Source organism: Branchiostoma floridae, chromosome 1, assembly GCF_000003815.2.
Source record: "Branchiostoma floridae strain S238N-H82 chromosome 1, Bfl_VNyyK, whole genome shotgun sequence".
Taxonomy (NCBI): domain Eukaryota; kingdom Metazoa; phylum Chordata; class Leptocardii; order Amphioxiformes; family Branchiostomatidae; genus Branchiostoma; species Branchiostoma floridae.
The window spans coordinates 9,807,744-9,829,262 of NC_049979.1; the positions used below are offsets into that span (position 1 = coordinate 9,807,744).

General features: G+C 42.1%; 1 protein-coding gene across 1 annotated transcript in view; it reads right to left on the bottom strand.

Annotated features, from left to right (window-relative positions):
• LOC118426495 (dynein beta chain, flagellar outer arm-like) overlaps nt 1-21,519 on the bottom strand; it is a 60,566-nt gene that overhangs the window by 38,288 nt on the left and 759 nt on the right. Inside the window, 41 exon segments of the mRNA XM_035835941.1 lie at nt 13-208; nt 490-681; nt 1,043-1,154; nt 1,521-1,723; nt 2,049-2,235; nt 2,646-2,797; nt 3,271-3,414; nt 3,961-4,096; nt 4,262-4,471; nt 4,932-5,108; nt 5,505-5,668; nt 6,053-6,206; nt 6,711-6,930; nt 7,192-7,253; nt 7,561-7,710; nt 8,093-8,305; nt 8,674-8,796; nt 9,353-9,493; nt 9,902-10,046; nt 10,401-10,585; nt 10,770-10,865; nt 11,250-11,426; nt 11,915-12,058; nt 12,448-12,526; nt 12,846-13,081; nt 13,347-13,482; nt 13,797-13,951; nt 14,406-14,484; nt 14,673-14,776; nt 15,159-15,326; nt 15,759-15,878; nt 16,270-16,501; nt 16,873-17,058; nt 17,458-17,625; nt 17,904-18,118; nt 18,567-18,785; nt 19,190-19,315; nt 19,747-19,761; nt 19,763-19,938; nt 20,505-20,677; nt 21,062-21,202. Of these exon segments, the coding sequence (XP_035691834.1) occupies nt 13-208; nt 490-681; nt 1,043-1,154; nt 1,521-1,723; nt 2,049-2,235; nt 2,646-2,797; nt 3,271-3,414; nt 3,961-4,096; nt 4,262-4,471; nt 4,932-5,108; nt 5,505-5,668; nt 6,053-6,206; nt 6,711-6,930; nt 7,192-7,253; nt 7,561-7,710; nt 8,093-8,305; nt 8,674-8,796; nt 9,353-9,493; nt 9,902-10,046; nt 10,401-10,585; nt 10,770-10,865; nt 11,250-11,426; nt 11,915-12,058; nt 12,448-12,526; nt 12,846-13,081; nt 13,347-13,482; nt 13,797-13,951; nt 14,406-14,484; nt 14,673-14,776; nt 15,159-15,326; nt 15,759-15,878; nt 16,270-16,501; nt 16,873-17,058; nt 17,458-17,625; nt 17,904-18,118; nt 18,567-18,785; nt 19,190-19,315; nt 19,747-19,761; nt 19,763-19,938; nt 20,505-20,677; nt 21,062-21,174 (6,383 nt within the window). The 5' untranslated portion in view covers nt 21,175-21,202.

Sequence of the window (21,519 nt, forward strand, 5' to 3'; positions counted from 1 at the left end):
AAGTAAACTAACTTGTAATGTGCCAGTAAAGCAATGATGTTGCTGATCTTCTGAATCTGTGCTGGGAAGAGCATCAGCTTCATCTCCGAGGGTTCTGTCTGTTTCTCCTCTTCCTCCTCATCCTTCCTGGACCCCTTGGACAGCTTGCTGACGGGCGGGGCCAGCGTCTTCATGGTGTCTATAGGAGGCTCCATGGGCTCTGTCATTGCTAATGAGGAATAGCAGAGGATAAAAGTCAGAATGACACATCTCTTGAAAGCTGTAAAGAATTGAAAGCTAGTAGCACTTCTGATTGTCCTTTAATGAATGTTTTATGGTAAATATTTGACATTGACCTCTAGCCTCCTTGCTGTCTTCACTGTTAGTTATAATTCATTAATGCATGTTTGCAAAAACACACAAAAACACCTCTGAGTCAGTATCAATGGGAACCTGAAAAAAGTGTTAAGGTATGCACTAACATAAACACTACAATAATATCCAACTAACCATCGGCATCCCTCTGTTCCATGTCAGCATCCAGTAGAGAGTTCCTCTCCTCAATGGTGCCGATGGTCCCCTGCTCTAGCTTGTCCATCTGGTACAGGGAGCCTGCCATGGAGCCCAGCATGCTGCGCCCCCGGTGGGACAGGGAGTAGCCCTGCGAGTACATGTCATGCTCCTTGTCTCTGGGTAGGGAGGCTGTGGATCACAGCAAACAAAATGCAGGTTAAAACATCTGCACCATACCTCTAACCATATCTACTGATTATAACAAACAAAGGTAAGGAAAAGGAAAAAAAACACATTTTGTTTTCCAGTTTTTGTCTTTGGTCATTGCAGTAGCTGTTATTCTCAGCATTTAAGCATAAAGTGAACTGTTAATTTGGAACAAAATTGTTAAGAGTAGTAGCCTTTTCAGCACCTTGGACAGTACCATTAACGGAGTGGAGAAGGGAATGTTGGATTGTGATAAATGGTTCTTGAGCAATAGTACAAAGCTAAATGAGGTTATTGTACATTTGTCAGGGTAAAGGAATATCCAGGTGTTCCTGATACTAACCTTGACTGTCTGTCTTGCGGACCTTGCTCCTCTTGGAGTCCTTGTCGTCATCGATCCCCTTCAGCATCACAGCTGTGGCCTGCAGCATGGTGGACAGCTTGGACAGGTTTTCCTACAGAGCAGAAACATACATAGTCATAACAGGAAATGGTTCAAAAGCCAACACTTACAATGCCTTTGTGACTTACATGCACTACGTTTCATCATTAATGGCAATTTTAAGTACAAAAGTTTCTAATTTTGAGTTTTGTCTAAATTCCAATTCTAATGAAGTTATTTTGTTTAAAAACAAAATAACTATAATTATATTTTTCCAAAATCATATCCAGTTGCTTGAGTAACTGCCATTTGGTATGTGTATCATTACCTGGATGTCTAACCTTCATCAACGTAAAAGAACAATGGGGCTCATGAAAGTTTGCTTTTTGCTTTTTTGGCATTGTTGCTCCTGCATGAGTAAACAGGTGGTATGCCACACCTGAATTGCATTCCTGTCTCCCCCTTCTGCAGCCTTCAGACACCCTTCCACTTGTGCAGTCATCTGGACATGTGTTGCCAGCTGGACGATCTCAGTCACGTGATCCAGGGTCCAGGATGGGGTCTTCTCTGCTTCTTCATGGGTGTCCTTCGTAACGCTCATCTGGCTGCCTGCCCGACTGCTTGTACGGCTCCGTGCCTTACCTTTATTTCAACAGAAAAACAATCTTTGTGTTATTCAATACCTACAGTGAAGAAGGAACGTAAACTATGCAGGAACATTTTACAATGAATCATATTGGATAAAACACTGCTGACAGCAACTTGAATTAGATAGCAGTGGTGCAAGGGAATAAAAATCCTTTTTAACCTCAATACCAAAATGCAAAAACTATAGGCATGTCTTTTCATGAGAAACGACATGGATCTACTCATTCATGAAAAAACTGCTATCTCCAAGTACAAACAATGGAACTCATCACTGAGTGCTATCTATTTCAAATTAAGTACTGCTCATTCTGTTCCTTACTTTTCCTGCCCTCCTTCTTGTCAGGAATAGGCACCCTCCTAGCCCCAGCACTGTGGATCTCCCTGTGGGCTGAGGTCTGGGGCCGCTCGTGCCCCAGCGCTGTGTGCAGCTGGCCTTGTAGGGCTGTCTTGATGGCAGCGAGGAAAGTGGGCAGCCAGTTCTCTATGGGACCCTCACACTCCATGGGCTACAGAAAGAAAGAAAAGTGCAAAGTGATCTTCTTCCAGTTAAGCTCAATAAAGAACTACTCTTCAACTAGTTCAACTGATTCAACCTTGTGCACTTCTACAAAACCTGGTCGGTGAACATTGCCTACAAATCTGTACATAAAGGGCACTTACAAAACTAGTTCAAGTATGGATTTGGTATCATTGAAATACCAACTACAACATTTATGATCTTCAAAGTTGTCCAGCAACAATAGCAACCTTAGCAACAGTAGCAAAGTGTAGCAAGCTTTTCAGCACCCTGAACAGTGCCATTAAACAGAGTGAAGAAAGGACAGCTAGACTGTGATAAATGATCTTCAAAGTTGTCCAGCAACAATGTAAGCTTGATTATAGACTTAACCACATCACAAAGGTCATGACAACTTACCTGCTGCAGGGGAAGTTTCTCTCCCACAGTGCTGAGGACTGCGGTGATCTGAAAGGTGTTGTTGGAGAGTGGTTCACACTCCTCGTGTTTCACACTACCCATGTCAGGGAACAGCTTACAGAGGTATGGGCTGACGGCCTTCAGGTTGTGACCTACAGAACACAGGAATGTACATTTTTCAGCATCATATCTGTAATATTTGTGTAAAAGAACTACATGTAGGAGGGAAAGCCTATAGCCAAAGGTTGATCTCCATTGCCATAGTCTGACAGCACTGAAGGATGTGTTTTTCACTGTATGCAAGAAAAGCAGATGATAACTTGCAAGGTCCATTTCAATATATGCACTTCTGCATTAAACTGTTGGGTGACAAAGGTTATCACTGTCCAATCTGCCAAGAGCAAAGCGACACGTATCATTCAAGAAACAAAACCCAAACAGATTGTGTAGAAAAAGTATTTAAAAAAAAACATAAAATGCAATTTAAGGTGCGAGATATCTAAACCTTTCATATTGGTCAGCGAACTATGAATTGATGCATGCAAATTTTGCTTGTCCTTATACAAATGATTGAGGAATGTGGCTAGAGCTAAGGTTGTTAAATATTTTTGATGACTCTGCTTACCATTACAGACGACATGTAGGACATCCTCCATGGACAGGAAGTAGAACCTGGGGAACTTCTGCCGCTTCCTCTCCAGATGGTGCAGGAGAGACTTCCGGCAGTGCTCCAGCGTACCGTTCATCTTCTCAAGAAAGTTCAAAATACCTGCAACATGGAAGTGTGTCACATTTGATGGCTCTAACACCTGGTACAGTGGTGTCCATTGCTGAGTGATTAGACCAGCGGTCATCAGTTGATACAGGTTTGATTCCTGGCATTCTTAGCAAGATGTTGTGCCCTTGGGAAAGGGACTTAACACAACTTTCCTCAACACACCCAGGTGCACATGTGAATGGCTACCTGACTTTGGGCCAGAAATTGGCAGTGAAAGAAAATAAAGGATTGGGCTCTGCATTTCAATGCCATGGAATGAGAATCCCTATGGCCTCTAAAAGGCTTTGGAACCAGACTTTCAGTTGTTTAAATACTATCACAGCTATAGATAGTAAGTTTAATGAGTATTCACTTTTTAACCATTCTCTCTCTAAACTATGATAATTGACAAGATGTTCACAATGCCTGGCAGCAAGAACTGAAGATGACTTGTAGCCTGCAAAAACTAATTCCTGTAATTCAAGACCAAATTTGTGGGTCTTAATGTCCATTAAGCACTATGAAACGGCTTTATCAAAAACAGTCCAAACAACGTACCTTTCCTGGAGCAACACTGCAGCACATTAGGGTTTTTCTCTGTTGCCCTCATCAGCCGCCTGAAGTCCCTGTTAGCTGCAGCAAACATGTTGGCATCATGGGACAGGGTGCTTCTGACATCAGCTCCTGAAAACACCTGTAGGTACAGAAAATAACATACAATGAACTAAACCAGTAATTTCAATAAAATAGTTTACTGATAAGCTATTAGAGGTACCTTGTCAATAAGCCAAGAAAAGCTACAACATTTTTGTCATATACAATATCTAATCTTAGGCATTGCCATGGTAGCCCCACCCACCTCCTCCAGCTCCACCCACTTCTCCTGCACCTCCAGCCAGACCGTCAGCACAGCCTCGATGGTCTGAAGTCTCTTCTGCCACTTCAGCACCTCATCAGAGAAGGACCCGGCTGCGCTGGAGGCGCCCATGCTCTGCAGCGACACCTGGTGAGACTCCAGCTCCTCAAAGATGGTGTCAGTGCTGGTCAGCAAGAACAGCTGTCCAGAGTCCTGTTAGACAGAGGTGTCCATGTCAGATCTGATTCAATTGTCTTTTGTTGTAGCTCAACAGCTTTGCAGGCATTGAATGGCAGCTGGTTATGTTATATGATAATTGAACATTAAGCTCCAGTCATTGTTTAAAGGTATTTAGTGAGGATGAACTACATGCACTACATGCCACTGCACTTAATGGTGTCAGTCTCACTACAATTTTTTTTGGGGAAAAAAATCAACTTTGCACTTGAGCTACTCTAGAATGGTGCTTGAACTTAAGACTGTTCCTAGGGAACAGATATATCAATCAGTTGTCCAGCTTCACCAATGGTAAAGTAACATTTGTTGATGAGTGGTTAAAAAGGGTCAGCTGTTGAAACGGTCAAAACATTATATGCAAAAGATGCTATTTTCTCTCTCCATAATGCAACTGTCATCTAGATCCCCTTAACACCTGAACACCACTCCCACCCACCTCTCCCAGGTTTGCTAAGCTGGCAGGCAGTGAGGCAGTGCTGCCCCGGCGTGTGCGGCTGATGGACGTGTTGTTGGAGGTACGGCTGGTGGCGCGAGCCCTGCGGGACGGCCTGGTGGCGTCGTCTCCCGTCATCGTGTGCGTGGCCTCGCTCCCAGAGTACTGACTGGCTCCCTCCTGCAGATGAAGGATCATGGCGCTATCAATACTCGTAGCTAATTATCAATCACGTACAAGCTTGAATGGAACCTTTATAGCATGTTTATCAGTTGGCTGTATATGCATGCTAGACCTTATTGCTAAATGTTTTATGCATGTTTTTGTGGCATCTACATCTACATCTAATGTACTCTTTGTAATGGAAGGGGAAGAGAGAAAAACAAAGACCACTAGAAAGAGCTATGAAAATCCAGATCATCAAACATCCACTCTCAAATCAATAATATGTCTAGGTAACTGTCATCTCATACTATGATTTCAGCAAGAGAGAGAGAAAGAAAAAGAGAGATAATTAACAACATGCAAACAAAGATCTTGAAACATATGAAATTTAGTAAACACAATCATACTCACATCCAGCAGTCCTGTTGGACCTGTTGCTGTAGGCTTACTCTTGATGTGCTGCAGCAGCTCAAACAGCTTACTCAGCCAGATCTCCTCGTACGTCTTCAGCGAGCTCTCGATAGTCACTTCCTTCACTGCCCGCTGGACAATGTTACGCACATCATCCACATGCCCTGAGGTATGGGAGACAGGAATATTAAGTCAGGAAAACCGCACACAAAAAATACAGTTACTGTATCAAAAAAGAAGTCAAACTTAAGTTGATACTTATCATTTGCATACAATGTTGTGTACATCATCTACATGCCCTGAGGTATGGAAGAAGGGGGACAGGGATATTCTAATAGTTCTAAAAGTCAGGAAAACCACATGCAAAATACGGTATCAAATGCTTTTAGCATTTTAGCTCTTCAATGTTAGGTAGTGGATGCTGCCTAAAATGTCCTACCGTTGCTTGAGTAAATGTTACCTTTCGTATCTTATTACCTGAATGTCTAACCTTCATAGAAGAGTCAAAACACTTTGGTATCAAGAGTAACAGTTTCTGAGACACTTACTCTGCAGCCCCAGCTCCAACAGCTGTCCCAGAGTCATCTTCTTAAGACTGTCGTTGTCGATCTGTAGAACTCCTCCTGTTATCCTGACCAGCTGTTTCCAGTGCCGGGTCCTCATAGCAGGGTTACGCAGGTCGTCAATCAGGGGCAGACAGGCCTGGGGATAAAAGACAACACTGTTGAATCAACTGATTGGTAGAAAACTGTAGGACTACATGCAGTACATCCCACGACAGGTCCATTCAGTGAACAAGAGTTCAGCCAAAAATTTTGTAAACCCCGATTCCTTCCAGTGTTGTTTTTTTGCTTTTTGTTCATAATGCCACATACATTTGAAGTAGTGAATGTATCAGAATTGCAGGTACTTCCCTCGTTCAATTCTAAATTTGCTAATGTAAATGATGCAAATGAGAAACAACTGCAGCATACTATTGCTTATGTAGGAATGTTCCAATACAATATTATTGTATTTTACAGTGGCATGAATCTAGAATCTTAAACAAAGAAATGAAACACAAATCTTAGAACATGATAAATCTTCTAGTCAAACAAACAGTAATTTGTTAAGGAAATATTAACTCAGGCATGCCTGAGTTATTCTACTGTAGCAAAGATCAAGTTTGAAAATGAATATGTGTGCCTATACAAGTGTTGTATTGACCTGTATGATGACTATGGACTCCTGCATGCCCATGTACACATCCCACATGAAGGTGTCGTCAGGCAGACCCTTGACGCGGGCCAGCTGCTCCTGGGTGGCCGTACGGAGGAATTTGGTGTCGATCTTCTGCCAGCGGTGCAGCCGCCAGTCATTCTGCTGCTCCGACACCACGCGCCATGTCTCCCACACCAGCTTCAGGTTCCGCAGGTCCTGGCGGCATCTGGCAAGAACAAAGTCAGGAACATCAGCATAGAAATATGGTCAAATGCATCAGGAGTGTAGTATGTGAATAGGATTATGGTAGCTACATACTTGAACCATTTTCCCTTTTCTTATGTCATCAATTTCCACCATTTCACCTTAACCAATAAATATAGATTTCAAGCACACAATATCCCCACAGCACTAACAACCCACAATAATGATGACTGGCATTTATCATGGTTTTCTGACAATTAAGACTTATTGTAAAGATACTTACTGTGGCAAGAGGGAGAAGTTAACCACTGCTGTCTCCAGAAGTTCTTGCAGCTCAATAAGGTCCTAAAGAAATCACAGTCAAAAGGGATACATTCAAACCAGTGTATCAGTGCTCAAGTAATATTTTGACCATTAAAACTTAACATTAGAAGAAGAACTTTATTGCACAACAATTGTACATGGTACAAAGTATGGCAACAGCTATCACATAAGGTTCAAAATAGAGGCATAGGATAAAGCTTAACATCCTAGTAGATCTAAAATCATAAATCACAATATATGTGTATATTCCAAAAAGTGTTTCATGTCCTGTCATATCATGAACAGTTGAGTACCCTGATGTAGTAATATCCCATGGGTTGTGACTTACCTGTGCTTCATTCTCAAGGTGGTCGAGTCTGCGTCTGAAGTCGCCCAGGATCTCCCCGGCGTTCTCAAACGTACACTCCCGCATGTAGACCTCCGACTGGGAGATGTCAGACACCAGCTCATCCACCCTCATCCCAAACCTGGCCAGGTCCTGAACAGGGAGGTCACAGGTGTGTTAGTCTAAGAATGGATTCACTTTTTAATTCGACAGTTTGGATGTGAAATACATATCGCCAGGTTTGTCCAACTAGCCAATGGCTGTTAGAAAAGGCTAACCCTGGGGATGGTAATAGTTGTCTAATAACTTTAACTACTATATCTACTAACCAATAACTTCAGCGATGATTTACTTCTTTCGACAAGGGTATAACAAATGTAAAGCCTTAATGTCTTGCATGAAGATAGATTCTTAGTTGAACAATGTGAAAATGGACATAAGTGGAAGTGGAACACTGCTAGATGTAGATTTCAACCACCAATGTTACTGACACAAGGAGACATTATTAGACATTATTCTGACAGCCAGGTCTCACCTTGGTGATCCTCCTGGACTCCTCCTGTATCCTGGGGCCCAGCCTCTGCTTGGCCAGGGACACCTTGGTCTTCAGGTTGTTCCACCTGCCAGGTGCGGCCTTGAACAGCCGCTCTGTAGCTGCGGGCAGCTGCATCTGGTACTTCTCCAGCAGCAGCACGGTGCGGTGCATGGCCTGGAACTTCCCGTCCATCTCCTGCTGCTGGGCAGACACCTGCAGGGACAACAGGACAGCAGAGAGCACCTTAAAGTTAGTAAACTATTAGGTGGCCTTTTGTACAGAATGAACACCAAGTTTCAATGATAGACTGTTCCTGACAATTTTCCTGACAATTTTCAACAAATTGCATGGCAATACGTGGTTCAAAGGTGCGGCTGGATGTACATTGAATATTTGCATCTTCGTGTTTTAATTTGCATTTCTACATTCTAACAGAGGTAGGCAGGACAAAAGGATTGGTTTATTATGAGGTTCATAGACCCTGATGTAGTGATACATCATTCTCTACAAATGGATTTATTAAACAGTTAAAAGTCTGTCGAGTTGCACATACAAATACAGAGCCAAGGTGTGATTTTCACCTCATTGAAGAGTCTCATCATCCTCATGAAGGAGGCCGTGTCCCTCTCCTCTCCTGTGATGCCCTCAATGTCCGGCTCAATCCTCTTCAAGAACTTATCCAGAGTTGTCAGCATCTCTGTAACCTGGTGCAAAATCCAAAATACATAAATATAGGTATAGCCTTCAAGACATGTGTGGGACCTTAAACTTATGGCCTGCACGACTGTTAACTTGATAGCAGTTATAGCTACAAAATAGTAGAGAATATGTTCAACTGCATTCCAAGACTTTCCTCCAGACATAACATAAAGAACAAAGATCCGGAGAAGTTTCACTTTCAACACTTTCCAGGTTACCTAAGCATTTAGCATCTCAAAAGTTAGAAAATGATCTTGCCTTGATACAATCATAAAGCAGTCCACTCTCCATGTCAGAGAGCACCTTACAGTTCAACTGAATCAGCAATGTTTCAGACAGGATAAGATCAATATGTACATAAACAAAGTCAAACTTAACCTGTCAAGATAAAACCAACACTAGTATTTTAGTAGTCTCTTGTTACAATAATGTCAATCATGATCATTGCCACATATATGTCCTCTATGAGGCTCTATCTTTCTACCAAGTACTTACAATTTGCCTTTGGGCATGAACTTGCAAATAAACGTTCAAAACAGAAAAAAGCTTTGTGACTCTGACCTGGTCAGTGAGGTACTTGGTGAATGTCCACATCCAGCGGCTGGCATGAGTGATGAGCACCTGTTTGATGGGTTTGATGTCCACCCTGAGCCACCCCACATCCTGGTGGTCCTGCAGGGTGTGGATGTTGTCTCTCGCAACCTAGAAAAGTCTCAACTTTAATGTATGGTACAACAGGATTGCAGCACTCATTGTTCATGTGCATGTAGTTCATTATTCAATCAGTCATTGTAAGCTTGTAAGAAAATACAATTTCATCAATTTCATCTGAAGAATTTCAGACTTTTGGGACGGATGGGGTGAAATTTTTATCGGCCTCAAAAAGTTTACTTCAGTCTCGGTATAGAGAAATGGGTCCTGAAGACAGCCATGGAGTAGTGTCAACCTAATATGCTTGCTGGGTTTGCTTCATTTCTATTCAGCTATAATTGATATTTGTTAGTCCAAAAGGCTTACTTAGCATCTTCAGAGGCTGGCATACTATTAAAATAGAAATAAATCTATAGATGCTGTTCAATAATTAAGAATCATGAAGCATATATAACTCACCCTGTAGATGTCAATTTCATTATCAAAGTCGTCCAGTGAGGGTACATTCATGTTGCTTGAGGCATGCTTTGGTGTGAGGAAGGACCGCTCGGCCGTTCCCAGCACTCCTGCAGACTGCATGCTGCCGATGGAGTCTGCACGAGACCTGAAATGTACCAATCAACATTTTGATACTTGTTTGCAAGCTATCAAGAAAACTTTTTGTTTCTTGGGGTTGACCAAAAAGTTTTTAAAAGTACTTGAAAATACAGTGGGCTGTATTTTGACAAACTACACTACTCGATGAATAACTCCACACAACATGGACAATTTCCGCTGGGGACTACTAAAAGGCATATAAATGTATAAAAACCCATCATACTTATCCAAAGGAGTAGGGGTGACATGGAGTGCTTGTTTATAAAAGCCACATTGCATGAGAAGCTACAGAAAAGTTATTACACTTTACCCCATGCAGTATGACTGAAGAAGTAGAAGGAAATCTCAACCGGTACCATACCTTCCACTTGCAGAAGACCTTGCATCAGACTTGGCTGAAGCAATCTGCCTGAGGAGCCCCTGGGGTGAACTGGCAGCAGACCTGAGGGGGTTGGGGCTAAGCTTCCCGTGCAGGAAGTCATCAAAGGTCTGCTGGACGTGCTGCATCCACAGGAAGTGGTAGTCCTTGAACAGGTCCAGCAGTTTCTGTGGGGCAGAACAACATCATCAAAATCAGCACCATGGACAAGTAAGGATTCACTACATCTAATTCCACTATCATTTAATGTAATATTCATTGCTGGCTTTGAACAGCTCAACTGCTAAAGCTGCAACTTCTGAGCTATAGATAGAAGAAAGAGTTAAAGATAGAAGAAATAGACTCAGGTACCTTGCACTCCTCAGCATTGTCCCTCACCAGCTGCAGGATCTGTTGCACCAGCTGCTTCACATCATCATCCACAGCTATGTAGTCCTCGTACCCATTCTGTAAGATTGGAAGTCATACTTAGTCCTTCTAAGTCAGGATTCAACCTTGAACTTGCTGTTTTCACATTGGATTTGTAAAGAAATAAGTGAAACTGTTGTGTGTCACTGGTGTTCAATAACGTGTAAGCTTTGCAAATAATGTGCTATTTCAGTCATTTATTCTTTTGTGGAAGGACATTCGAAGGCAAATTTATCAACACAAGAAGTTTCTTTAAAGGTGGATTATTACTGTTAATTTGACTTAAACATGATCTTTAGTAGAACAGTGTGGTGTAGATAGTAGGAGATATCATACAAGAAATGTCCTGAGTATTCTCCCTTCAGTTAGTACAATAAACTGAATGAATATGGAATGGCTGTATAGGGTAATTTTGCCACGTACACTTGAGTCTCTGCCTAGCATCTGCACCAGCGCTCCCCTGGACAGGAAAGACTCCAGCCACTTGGTGACCAGCTCCTGGACACTCAGCATGGCCGAGTTCTGGTCCAGAGGGGGGTTGAAGGACACCACATTCTCAATCAGCTCCAGGCGGATGGTCAAGATGGGGACATATGGATCCTAGAACAAGAGGAGGCATATGCATGTTTGAATAGGCTAAAACAACTGCTTAAAAGTACAGATGAAAGTCTTCTTCAAGTTTCAGTATCATATGATGATGTAGAACATGGTTTTCATAGTCATTAACCTAACTCATTTTACCTAGCTCATATATCTTGCTGATATACCATTAGAAAATGCTAGGGTGGTGGAAAAGAACATATGAGTATCGTCGAACCCGTGCAAGTGACTACCTCCACAAACAGAACACCTGACAGTGTGACCACTTTATGGTGGTCCCTTTGATTTTTGCCATTGACACGAGCATAAAACATCCTATCAAAAGTGACCACCTCTCCAAATAGACCAGATTCTATTGGTCTTGGGTAGGTTTGACTGCTTATTTGGACTTTTAACCAGTTTTGTTTGAGCATGACAATAGGCCTCCCAGAAGGTAAATCATACGAAACCTCTATGCCATGCAGCTCCTTGAATACCTGCCCACTGACCTGTGATATGTTGGCCATGACCAGCTGGTTGTGCATGGTCTCGAGGCTGGTGACAGTGGATCTCTTCAGTCCATCCAGAACAATGGAGTCCACAAACTCCACATAAGCCTCCCACGCAGGGGACGCCCTGCTGATCTGTACCGCCTGGTGATGAGAACATGTTGGACAGACGGTTCAGAATGGATGAGTATGTTCAACAATTGTTATAAAAGTCCTTACCAATTCCTACTGAATGTGACTTTCAGTTGACATACAGAGAGGAGCAGAAATACTATTATGTTTTAGGTAGAGTATCTCATGAGAATTGTAAATACATACATAGTTGTATGTAGATCAATGTATAAGTTGACCCTTTCATATATCGTCAAAGAAATAGAAATGTATTGATATGGTTGTGTTTTTTCAACACCACTACAATTCCTTTACAAGACTATGATGAACAGGATAAACTACAAGGTGAGAAGACCATTCTTTGACAATTCTATGTTGACTGTTATAAAGTTGGAGGAGATGCAAGTTAGCAAGTGTCTGACCTCAAATGACTCCTGCAGCAGGGCATGGATCCTGTGTCCAGAGGGCACAATGATGGATGTCAGGTCCTCATCAAGCTTCCTGAAGTAGGAAAAATAACCAGTTCTTAGTAACTAATCATCTACTGTCCAGTATCGCATATTTGACACCATATTTCAGTTGAAGTGACACTCAGATTGTAAAAGAAACTATGTCACAAGGAATCTGACTTCAGAGGGGTAGTAGCAGTTTGTGGAGTCTTCAGTCTAAATTAATGTCATGCAAGACAAAGCACAAGTCATGTCCATGGTATACTGTGCTCAAGCTAACTTTGAAAGCCAACAACATAAAACCACCGCAAATATCTCTCAATTTACAGTCACATACATTCTAACTATGTACTGGTTGTAACTCTACCCACTTCTGCATGTCCACCAGCTCGTCCATGGTGTAGCTGGTCTCCTCCTCTTGAGCAGCAAACACGTCCAGCTGTCCCTGGGACCAGTTGCCGGCCAGGAGGGTGATGTCATCGCAGTTGGTCTGCACGACGGTCAGGTTTCCATGGAGATCGCTACACACCAGGGAGGAGGCAATCTCAATAAAGTCTGCACTTTCTGTGGTCTTCCAGGTGAAGTTGTGCAGGCCCTCATCAAAAACCTAGTAAGATTTGGATTGAGGGTGAAAGGCACAGTTAGTAAGAAATGCAGTGGTCTCACAAACTCATTTCACCATATTACATGAACTAGAATTATTTCAGCTTCTATTTTCCTTTTGACTGTGACCTCATGAAGTTACAGACAAGAAAACCCCTTGATCAGGTGCACCGTTAAACAAAGAATCAAGTGTACCTAATAGTCATTAGAAGCATGCTGTTTACAGAAAGGTAACCATCAGGTTACTTCTAAGAGTAATGTCTACAAACCACATCAATCTTGGCCAGCTTCCTCTCAAACAGCGGCCTCTCCACCTCACTGATGCTTCTCATCACCTCGTTGTACTTGGAGACAATGGTCTCCAAACGGGCTGCTGTCACACGCAGGGTAGCTGCATCTGTGTTCCTATAGCATGCACAAAGGGAATAATTTTAGGTTAAGCGCTTATAGGGTATCTGGATGTAAGGTTTTGATACATCACATGGTAAGTTGTCAGCAGCAGCAACATTTAGCCTGCTGTAGACTGTTACTCATCAAAAAAAATTCTGCTTAAATACTGCATGATTTGGCAATTCAAAGAAGAGGAGAGCCACATCTCAAGAGCATTCAAGAACCCACAATGCTTATCAATAAAAGTTGTTGTCCTTCCTTGTGTACATACAAAACTGCCATTATATCATGCCATGAGACAGTCTACCAGTTATATAAAAGAGACAAACCGGATGAGTGCCCGGGCAGGCTGCGGCAGCTTGATGTTGTAGGGAGCCTGCGAGAAGTAGTGGATCTCCCTCAGCAGCAGGATCAGCTCAGGGTCAAGGTTCACGTGGACAATCTGCGGCCGCACATCTTCATCCTCGTCATAGTTTTCTGCAACCTGTTAGTAAGGAAAAGGGTAACCGTGTTTTACTTGTGATCCAATACGTGGTATCATGCAAAGATTTGGGACTGAATTACTTCCAAGAAATTTTGGTTTACAAACAGATTTGACCCAAATTATCTGCTATTAGAATAAAAAAATCTGACTTCACATTCGCATCTACCCTTCAAATGTAGCCATGGCATTTTGAAACTTAAACCTGCACTGTTTATTCATTGAGACATTGTAACAGTCATACAAAATTTGTTATTCTTCAAAATATATTCAAAATACTAAGTTTTCACCTCGGAAAGCTCATTCTATGTGAAATTTGCAGGGGTAGGATTCTGCACAATTCCTACATATACAAGTAACAAAGTCTTTTGTGGAAAAGGTCACGGATACTTATTCATGTCAAAAACATCATGACATACAGTTTCACATTTTTATCTCTAAGTACATAACTGCTCACCAGAAGAGGCTGCTTGAGTCTATCCCTCAGCTCAGACTGCACACTCTTCTGCCAATGTTCCACTATCTGCTTCTCACATCTGCAATGGTCATTGTCAGTTAAAGTCTCCAAGTGAAAGTCTTCAATTACAACACTTATTTGCCAATATTCTATAATTGTATAGCACTTCATCTAAGCTTAATATTGAAGGCACATTCTTGCAAAATCATATCAAACAAGTGGACCACAAAACTCGAACATTTGCTAGTATTCTGAGCATTTTTTCACCTCTGAAATTCCTTCATGGCATCAGTGTAGGCATCTCGCATCTGCCAGCCAGCGTCCCCTCCCAGGGAATGGGGGCTGACCCTGCGGAACTTCTCCATTGGTTCCTGAAATACATTCACAAATTTGCAAAGCTATTCTAGCCAATACTCCAAAGCTCCATATTCCCTGTCTGCCCTTTTGGGAAGTGGAGACCAGACTGACTCTTTCAAGTCCAGCTCCAGACCTGAACCTGGCCCTCATCCAGTTCACTGGTATGAACTCCACTTACCATATGCATTCAGCTTTAGATAAGAGTTAGCAAGCTGTCATATTAGCCTTTTTCTGTCTCTCCAGAAATGCATTGTCATTGTCACCGTAACTGATCCCTCATAGAATACTTTACAACTACCTGTGATCATTTAAAGTTGGTGTTCAGATACATTGATAGCTGTGTATCCATCCCTGCTTTTATATTGAATACAAAAGGAAAATAGTGAATGGACTTACAGTTATCCTAGCCTGCAGCCCTTTTATCCACAGCAGCTTGGAGACTGTCCTGGGCAGGTTGGTGTGCATGGGCGGGGCTCGGACCTTGCTGTTGAAGATGGTTTTGACCTCAAGAAGCTCCTGTGTAAAGGAGGACACTAGCGCCCGGTCCTTGTCCTTCAGATGTTTCTGTATAGATGCAAAAAGTGTAATTCACTGTGAGTCAATGTTATAATAGCAGACTACTGTAAACACAACTTTACGGGGACTTAATTTTGCAGTAGGAGGAGAAAGGATATTTTTATGTGTGAGGTTTACTATTGAAACAATGCTTTGTGTGTGACATTTATTATTGAAACAATGCTGTTTTAGTAGTAAAGGTACAGTATAAATACAAAACATGTAATTGAAGTGTCATAATTTTGTGGTAAGTGGTCACAGCAAAGACTGCAAAACTAAACCACCAGGAATATTTACAGTATGTCATAGCTCACAGTAGTAGACAGCAAACTCTGTGGTTACTTCACTTCATACAACAGACCAATCATTTCAATTCCAATGAATCAGGATAAACATAGTACTGGAGTACATGTATGTTGAAGAGAGGCAAATGATACCAACCTGCACCAGTTCTCTACTGCTGACTCCCTCAAACACCTCCAGTAGTCTAAGCTGGGAGGCGACAGTGGGGCACTGCAGGAAGCTCAGGTTCAGCACTGAGGCCAGCTGGGCTTCTAGGTCCTAAACATAAGGGTGACATTTTAGATAAGAGATCTTCAGAATGAAGAAGAAAAAAAAATTCACAGAATCCGTAATCATAATAGCTTAAAGTTTTATATCAGTTTCTTAAATGTCATCTACACTACATGCACCGCATCAAATAAGTCAAAAGGTTTAAATGCACCATTGACTGGTGACAAAAACAAGGAAGCAAATATCCTGAGTGTTCTACCTTCTACATGTTGCATTGTGCTTCCCTTATAAATTTCCATAGTGGCAATACTATGAGTCTCAGACTAAAAGATTTAAGGCAAGCCTCTCACCTTAAAACACCTGACAGTAAGCCAGAAAATAGATTGATTGCTATACTAAAATTTGAATACAATGTATGATTAAAAATAGGCATACTAACCTTAACCACAGATCTGAACTTGAAGAAGCTCTTGTCAAAGTTATGTGAGTCGTCCACATCCAAGATGTTTCCTGCCGAGGAGATGAAGTCGTCCATGGCCTTGGCAAAGTTCTGGTGTATTTCCTGCACCAGTGCATCCAGGCTCCTGCCTCCTGCCCCACCTATCTCTGCTGCAGACTCCAGCAGACGGAAGTGCCGGGTGGTCTCAACAAGCTCCAGGACATCGTTACACCTACAGAATCAATGAATGACATGAATGTAGTAAACAGAGACTGAGGCAGCTCTGTAATTAAGTATTTTATGGCCCAAATAAGCAATCTATATTATGTAGAATGATATAATCCTGACATGCATATCAAACAACCTTGGGTATCATGATGCTCCTTTGCCAAATGTACTTAGTAGAGTTGTAGTACTGTATACAATGGGTACACCAGTGAGCAAAGCCCTGGGATGATGGCTATACCGGTAGTAACACACATGTTATACTATGCTGTTGGATCCAGCCAATGAAAAAATCAACCTTTTTCATGGCTTATTTCAAATTGAATATTCTTTCAACCTTCTTTTAAATCTTGACTTCCAACAAAGATTTGGACACACCTTTCCATGAACCTGTTCATCAGGTCGAAGCAGCGAGCGTTGCGGGGAGGCCAGGGGGAGTCCTTCCACTCCTCCTCCACCCCCAGGCTGGTGGTGCTCTCGTTCTTCTGGGCAGGCCTCCTGGGGTCGTAGGCATGGGTGCCGTACAGCTTGGTGGCCCACAGCTGACCCTGGGGTCTGTGGATCCTGGAAGGTAGCATGGTTGGAACGTTAAGTTGATCTGATGATAATTAATGTTTGGTTGAGTGTGACCACAGTCATTTCATCATCTGGTCAGGGCTCGGATGTCATTGGGAAATATCATTACTATGATCATAATTGACAACTAACCTTAACAGTAGAATTTTTCCTATATGACACAATCTTCTAATCTACTGAACTATGCATGCATGTAAAAAAAATCATTTTCTAAGAGTTTACCTTTCCTGATAGTAGTTTAAATCAATTCTTTATCTCCTTTTACTTTGAGGATGAATTGCTGCAAGTTCTATAATCATAATGTAGTTGGGCTTTTATGAGGAATGGCTAGTAGGTCCTCAAGTCTTCAAACTTTACTCTACATACAACCCTTCCAAAATCACTCACAATGAAGTGGCACTCTCTTCCACTTTCTCCTTGTTCATTGCGTTGGCCTTCTCTCGCCAGTCCAGATAGGTTCCCCTGTACGCGGCACACACTCTTAAGGCGTCCTTCAGGCGAGAGTAGGACTGGACGGTGTCCTGCAGAAGATCATCTCCCACCATGCTTTCTGACCTGATAGAATTTGTATAATATACTGTGAATTAGGAAATATTCACTGTAGACTTATGTTTGCAGTTTTTGCAACTTATCACATTGCATTGCTTTACTACAGTTGTTTCAGCAGCAGAACTTCGAACACATGCAGTCTCTTACTAAAAAATTAGGGGCCTGTGAATTTTTAGGGCTTCCATTCATTAAAACCTAATTCGTAATTTCTTCGCAGTAACTGATGGGATTATCTATACTGTGCAAAGCAAAGTAAATAATTCAATGTAGTCAACTCAACTTACTTGGCAACAATCTCATTAGAAACAACTCTCAGCAGAGTCTGGAACTGCCTTTTCTCATGGTAATACTTGGAGTGCATCCAGACCAGGTAGGTGGTGTGCACCAGGGGGGCGAAGATCTGCTGGATCTCCTTGGGTGAGCGGCCCAACTGGAGCCGGTCCAGCCAGGTCCTCATGGTGTTCAGGTACAGCAGGTGCTCGTTTGTGTCGTGGACAGCCTGGAGCAGAGAGAAAAGTGTCAAATTTCATATTATTCAGCTATAGATATTACCTTTAGCAACATCCATCTACGACCCTGAAAAACACAGTAAAAAAACCTCTAACACAACATTTTCCAGCATAATGCACTCCTGCATATGTTAAAACTGAGTGGCAAACTTATTTACATTGGTGGATAACTGTTGATACAGGACAAAGACATTTTGCTTTCACAACCACTCTTCGCATCCATCTAAAGCTTGCAAAAGGTTGCTCTCAACAGCACATTATTAACTGTACAAAATATATTTTGGTCGAATGTAGCCAACCAACCACCTTGCACAGTCTACTACTCCCCTGTCATAAATCTGTCACATACAAATTTACATAGTTCAGACCTGCAACCAGCAACCATACTTAATTTTGTACTTGTATTTGAAACAACAGAAAGTTTTTTTTTTTAATCACCTTTCCAATCTCCTTGCGAACATTCTGGAAGCTGTGTGAGTAGGAGCTGTCAGCCTCCTCCAGGTTGAGGAGGATGTCACAGGCGATGGGCGCGTCCAGCTGGGAGTTGATGGAGTGGAGCCGGGACAGGTGATTGGACCACACCTGCACCTCATCCTGAGGGCGGGGCTTGGAGCTGAGGCGACTCAGCTCAGCAACTGGGTCGTGCTTCAGCACACCCTAAGGAGAGACAAGGAAAAAGGTATTTGTAACTCAGTTGCTTGGCACAAGCTAGGGAGTCAACAACACAAAACATTGGACTTGTGGCAATAGCTGGCCTTTAAAAATTGCTTCAATTGCTCTTTGAGCTTTAGCAGCACTGTCTCTCCATCCAGCGAAATCATTACAAAAAGTAAATCCATTGGCAGGTACATGTCTACTAGGTATATTTCTTCGTAATACCTGGATATCTAACCTTCAGCGTTTCTAGATGTAGATGGATCACAATGCCAAAACAGTACAATAACTTCAAAATACAAATGTAGTACTTTTTCAAACTTTGACAAATGACAATCAACAATATTTAGTAACGGCATTTTAACATGTCTGACAACTGGCGTTTGCAACATCACAGAAACACCTACTCTGATCTGCTTGATCCAGCCAATGACAGTGGACTCCAGCACGTGGATGACAGCCGCTCTCCGGTTGGTGGCTGCTGCAGCCTCTGCCAGGACCTCGATGGACGGCAGCGGCAGCACAATAGAACCCTGGAGTAAGGAAAGAAACAATTATCTGGTGACAGCATTCTACACACAACTATTTCCTGTACATCTTTTTCCCACATCAACTTGATTTATTGTCAAAATTGCTGAAGAAGACCACTCTGGGGACTGATTCATTAAAATTCACTGGTCTACGTGGACTGGAAGTCACTAAAGACAGGAATCATTCTATTCTTCATGCCCATGGCAAAAATATCTGTGGTAAGGAGTTGTTGGTAGCTAACTTGATCAGGGAAATACTCCCTACCCTAATACATTGTTTGACAGGAAACAGACGATAGAATGGACTGTGAGTGTGTGATGAGCAAAACACACTCTAGTCAAGCCTCTCATGAGCAAATTCCATATCTAGACATAGAAATCCATTGTCTTTGATTCTGTACTGATTGTGACTGTGCTATCAGCCTATTACAGACCTGTTGGTGCCCATGGTGTCACCTCCACATTGCTCATGAGTCTGTGTAGAACGTCCATGAGTTTGTCAGGTCCAGCGACTGTCTCGGCATGTTCTGTTTCTGTACACAGCAGCGGTAGGAACACATCCCTGGCCAGCATATCCATGTGCTCCAGGGGCATGTTGGCTCCATCAATGTATATAACATTAGCATCTGCAACAGAAATGTGATTGGAACTGATTAGTGTGCACAAACTTTGTACAGCAGCAAATAATGCTGTCGATGATATGGACACCAAGCTATATGTGTATGACAAGGATGTACAACTGGGTAAAATAATCAACACCTGGGTAACGTTAGATGTAAATGTAACTTCTTCTTCTTCTTCCTAAGTCATCCTTAGCTGAGATGAAGCACGATGCTTTTAGTTTTTACAAGTAGTACCCATTTCTGCAATACAGCTTTGCTATGGCTTGCATTTTAGCCAAACACAAAGGGTTCCCCTACAGTGGGGTTCATACTACTCTTGATAAATGGAAGCATTTGAGCGCAGATCAAATTAATTAATTAGCAGCCCTGAACTCTGACCTCATTTGACACAAATCAGAAGCCCCCGCTCAAAAAGTCAGACACACTCAATTCACTCTGTGTTCGTCAGGTCATCCTATTTGATCAGCGACTCTTCCTATAGCTTTAACGTGCAGAGGTTTGACAGACACTTGAAGGTCACAACTTCATCTCACCAATTAGAATAAATTAAAACTAAAATTAAAACTAACCCATGTTGTCTTTTGTGAGCTTGACAGAGGTGCCTGTCTTCAGGAAGAAGACAGCTTTTGCAGGCAGCTGAGCTGGAGGGCTGAGGGAAGCCTGCAGCCCGTTCTTGGGAGACTTTGCATAGATATACAGACATCTCAAGTCTTCGTTGGTGATATATTCAACAAGGACAGACCTGAAGAAAATAAACGAACAAAATATCAAACACAATCTTGTTCATGCACATTTATTTTTTCGTTTACTACCTATTGCAGATTGTCATCTTAGATACATACTTATCTTAGTGCATATGACAAAGGCTTTGGGGGCACAATAGGTTCTCTCTTCAATGATACAGATTAATATTCCACCTGTATAATGCCAATTCACCAAGCCATAAAGCTGGATACTTGGGTGCTCATAAGTTATCCTGGATAGAAACATTTACACAACATATCTCATGCCTTCTATAAATTTGTACATTGAAAGAAGACAGAGTATGGTAATTGTTTCAAACATTGCCAACCAGAATCCATTTACCTCATTATCAAACTTAAAAGCAATGATTCACTTTTCCTACCTTGTTTCATCATTTGTGAAGAGATTTTTAAGATCCTCATTCCTTGGTCTTAATGAAGACGTGATGCGTGTTTCCAGCCACCGCAGGCGTTCGTCCATTTCTTGTGTGGCCATATTTACATTTGTCTTCACAGGGTGTTTTCTGCAGAACAAAATCATTCAGCTCACATGTTTCATACAGTGACTACCCCTCCTGAATGAGCACTGCCAAAGAAATAAGCAATACCAAACTGACATCTTGTCTTACTTGAAAACCAAATGTTCATCAACTTCTTCGAGTTTCTACAGACACCTTCACCTGTTTCATGTTATATAATCATGAATAAATGAAATATTGAGATTTTTATGGGTAATTCATGAATAAAGCAGAAAACCACAAGTTATAAACAAGTCACAGGGAAGCTACAGTTGGAAGGGCGCCATGTTGGACAGATGATAGCCCTTAAGGCTCACTTTTGA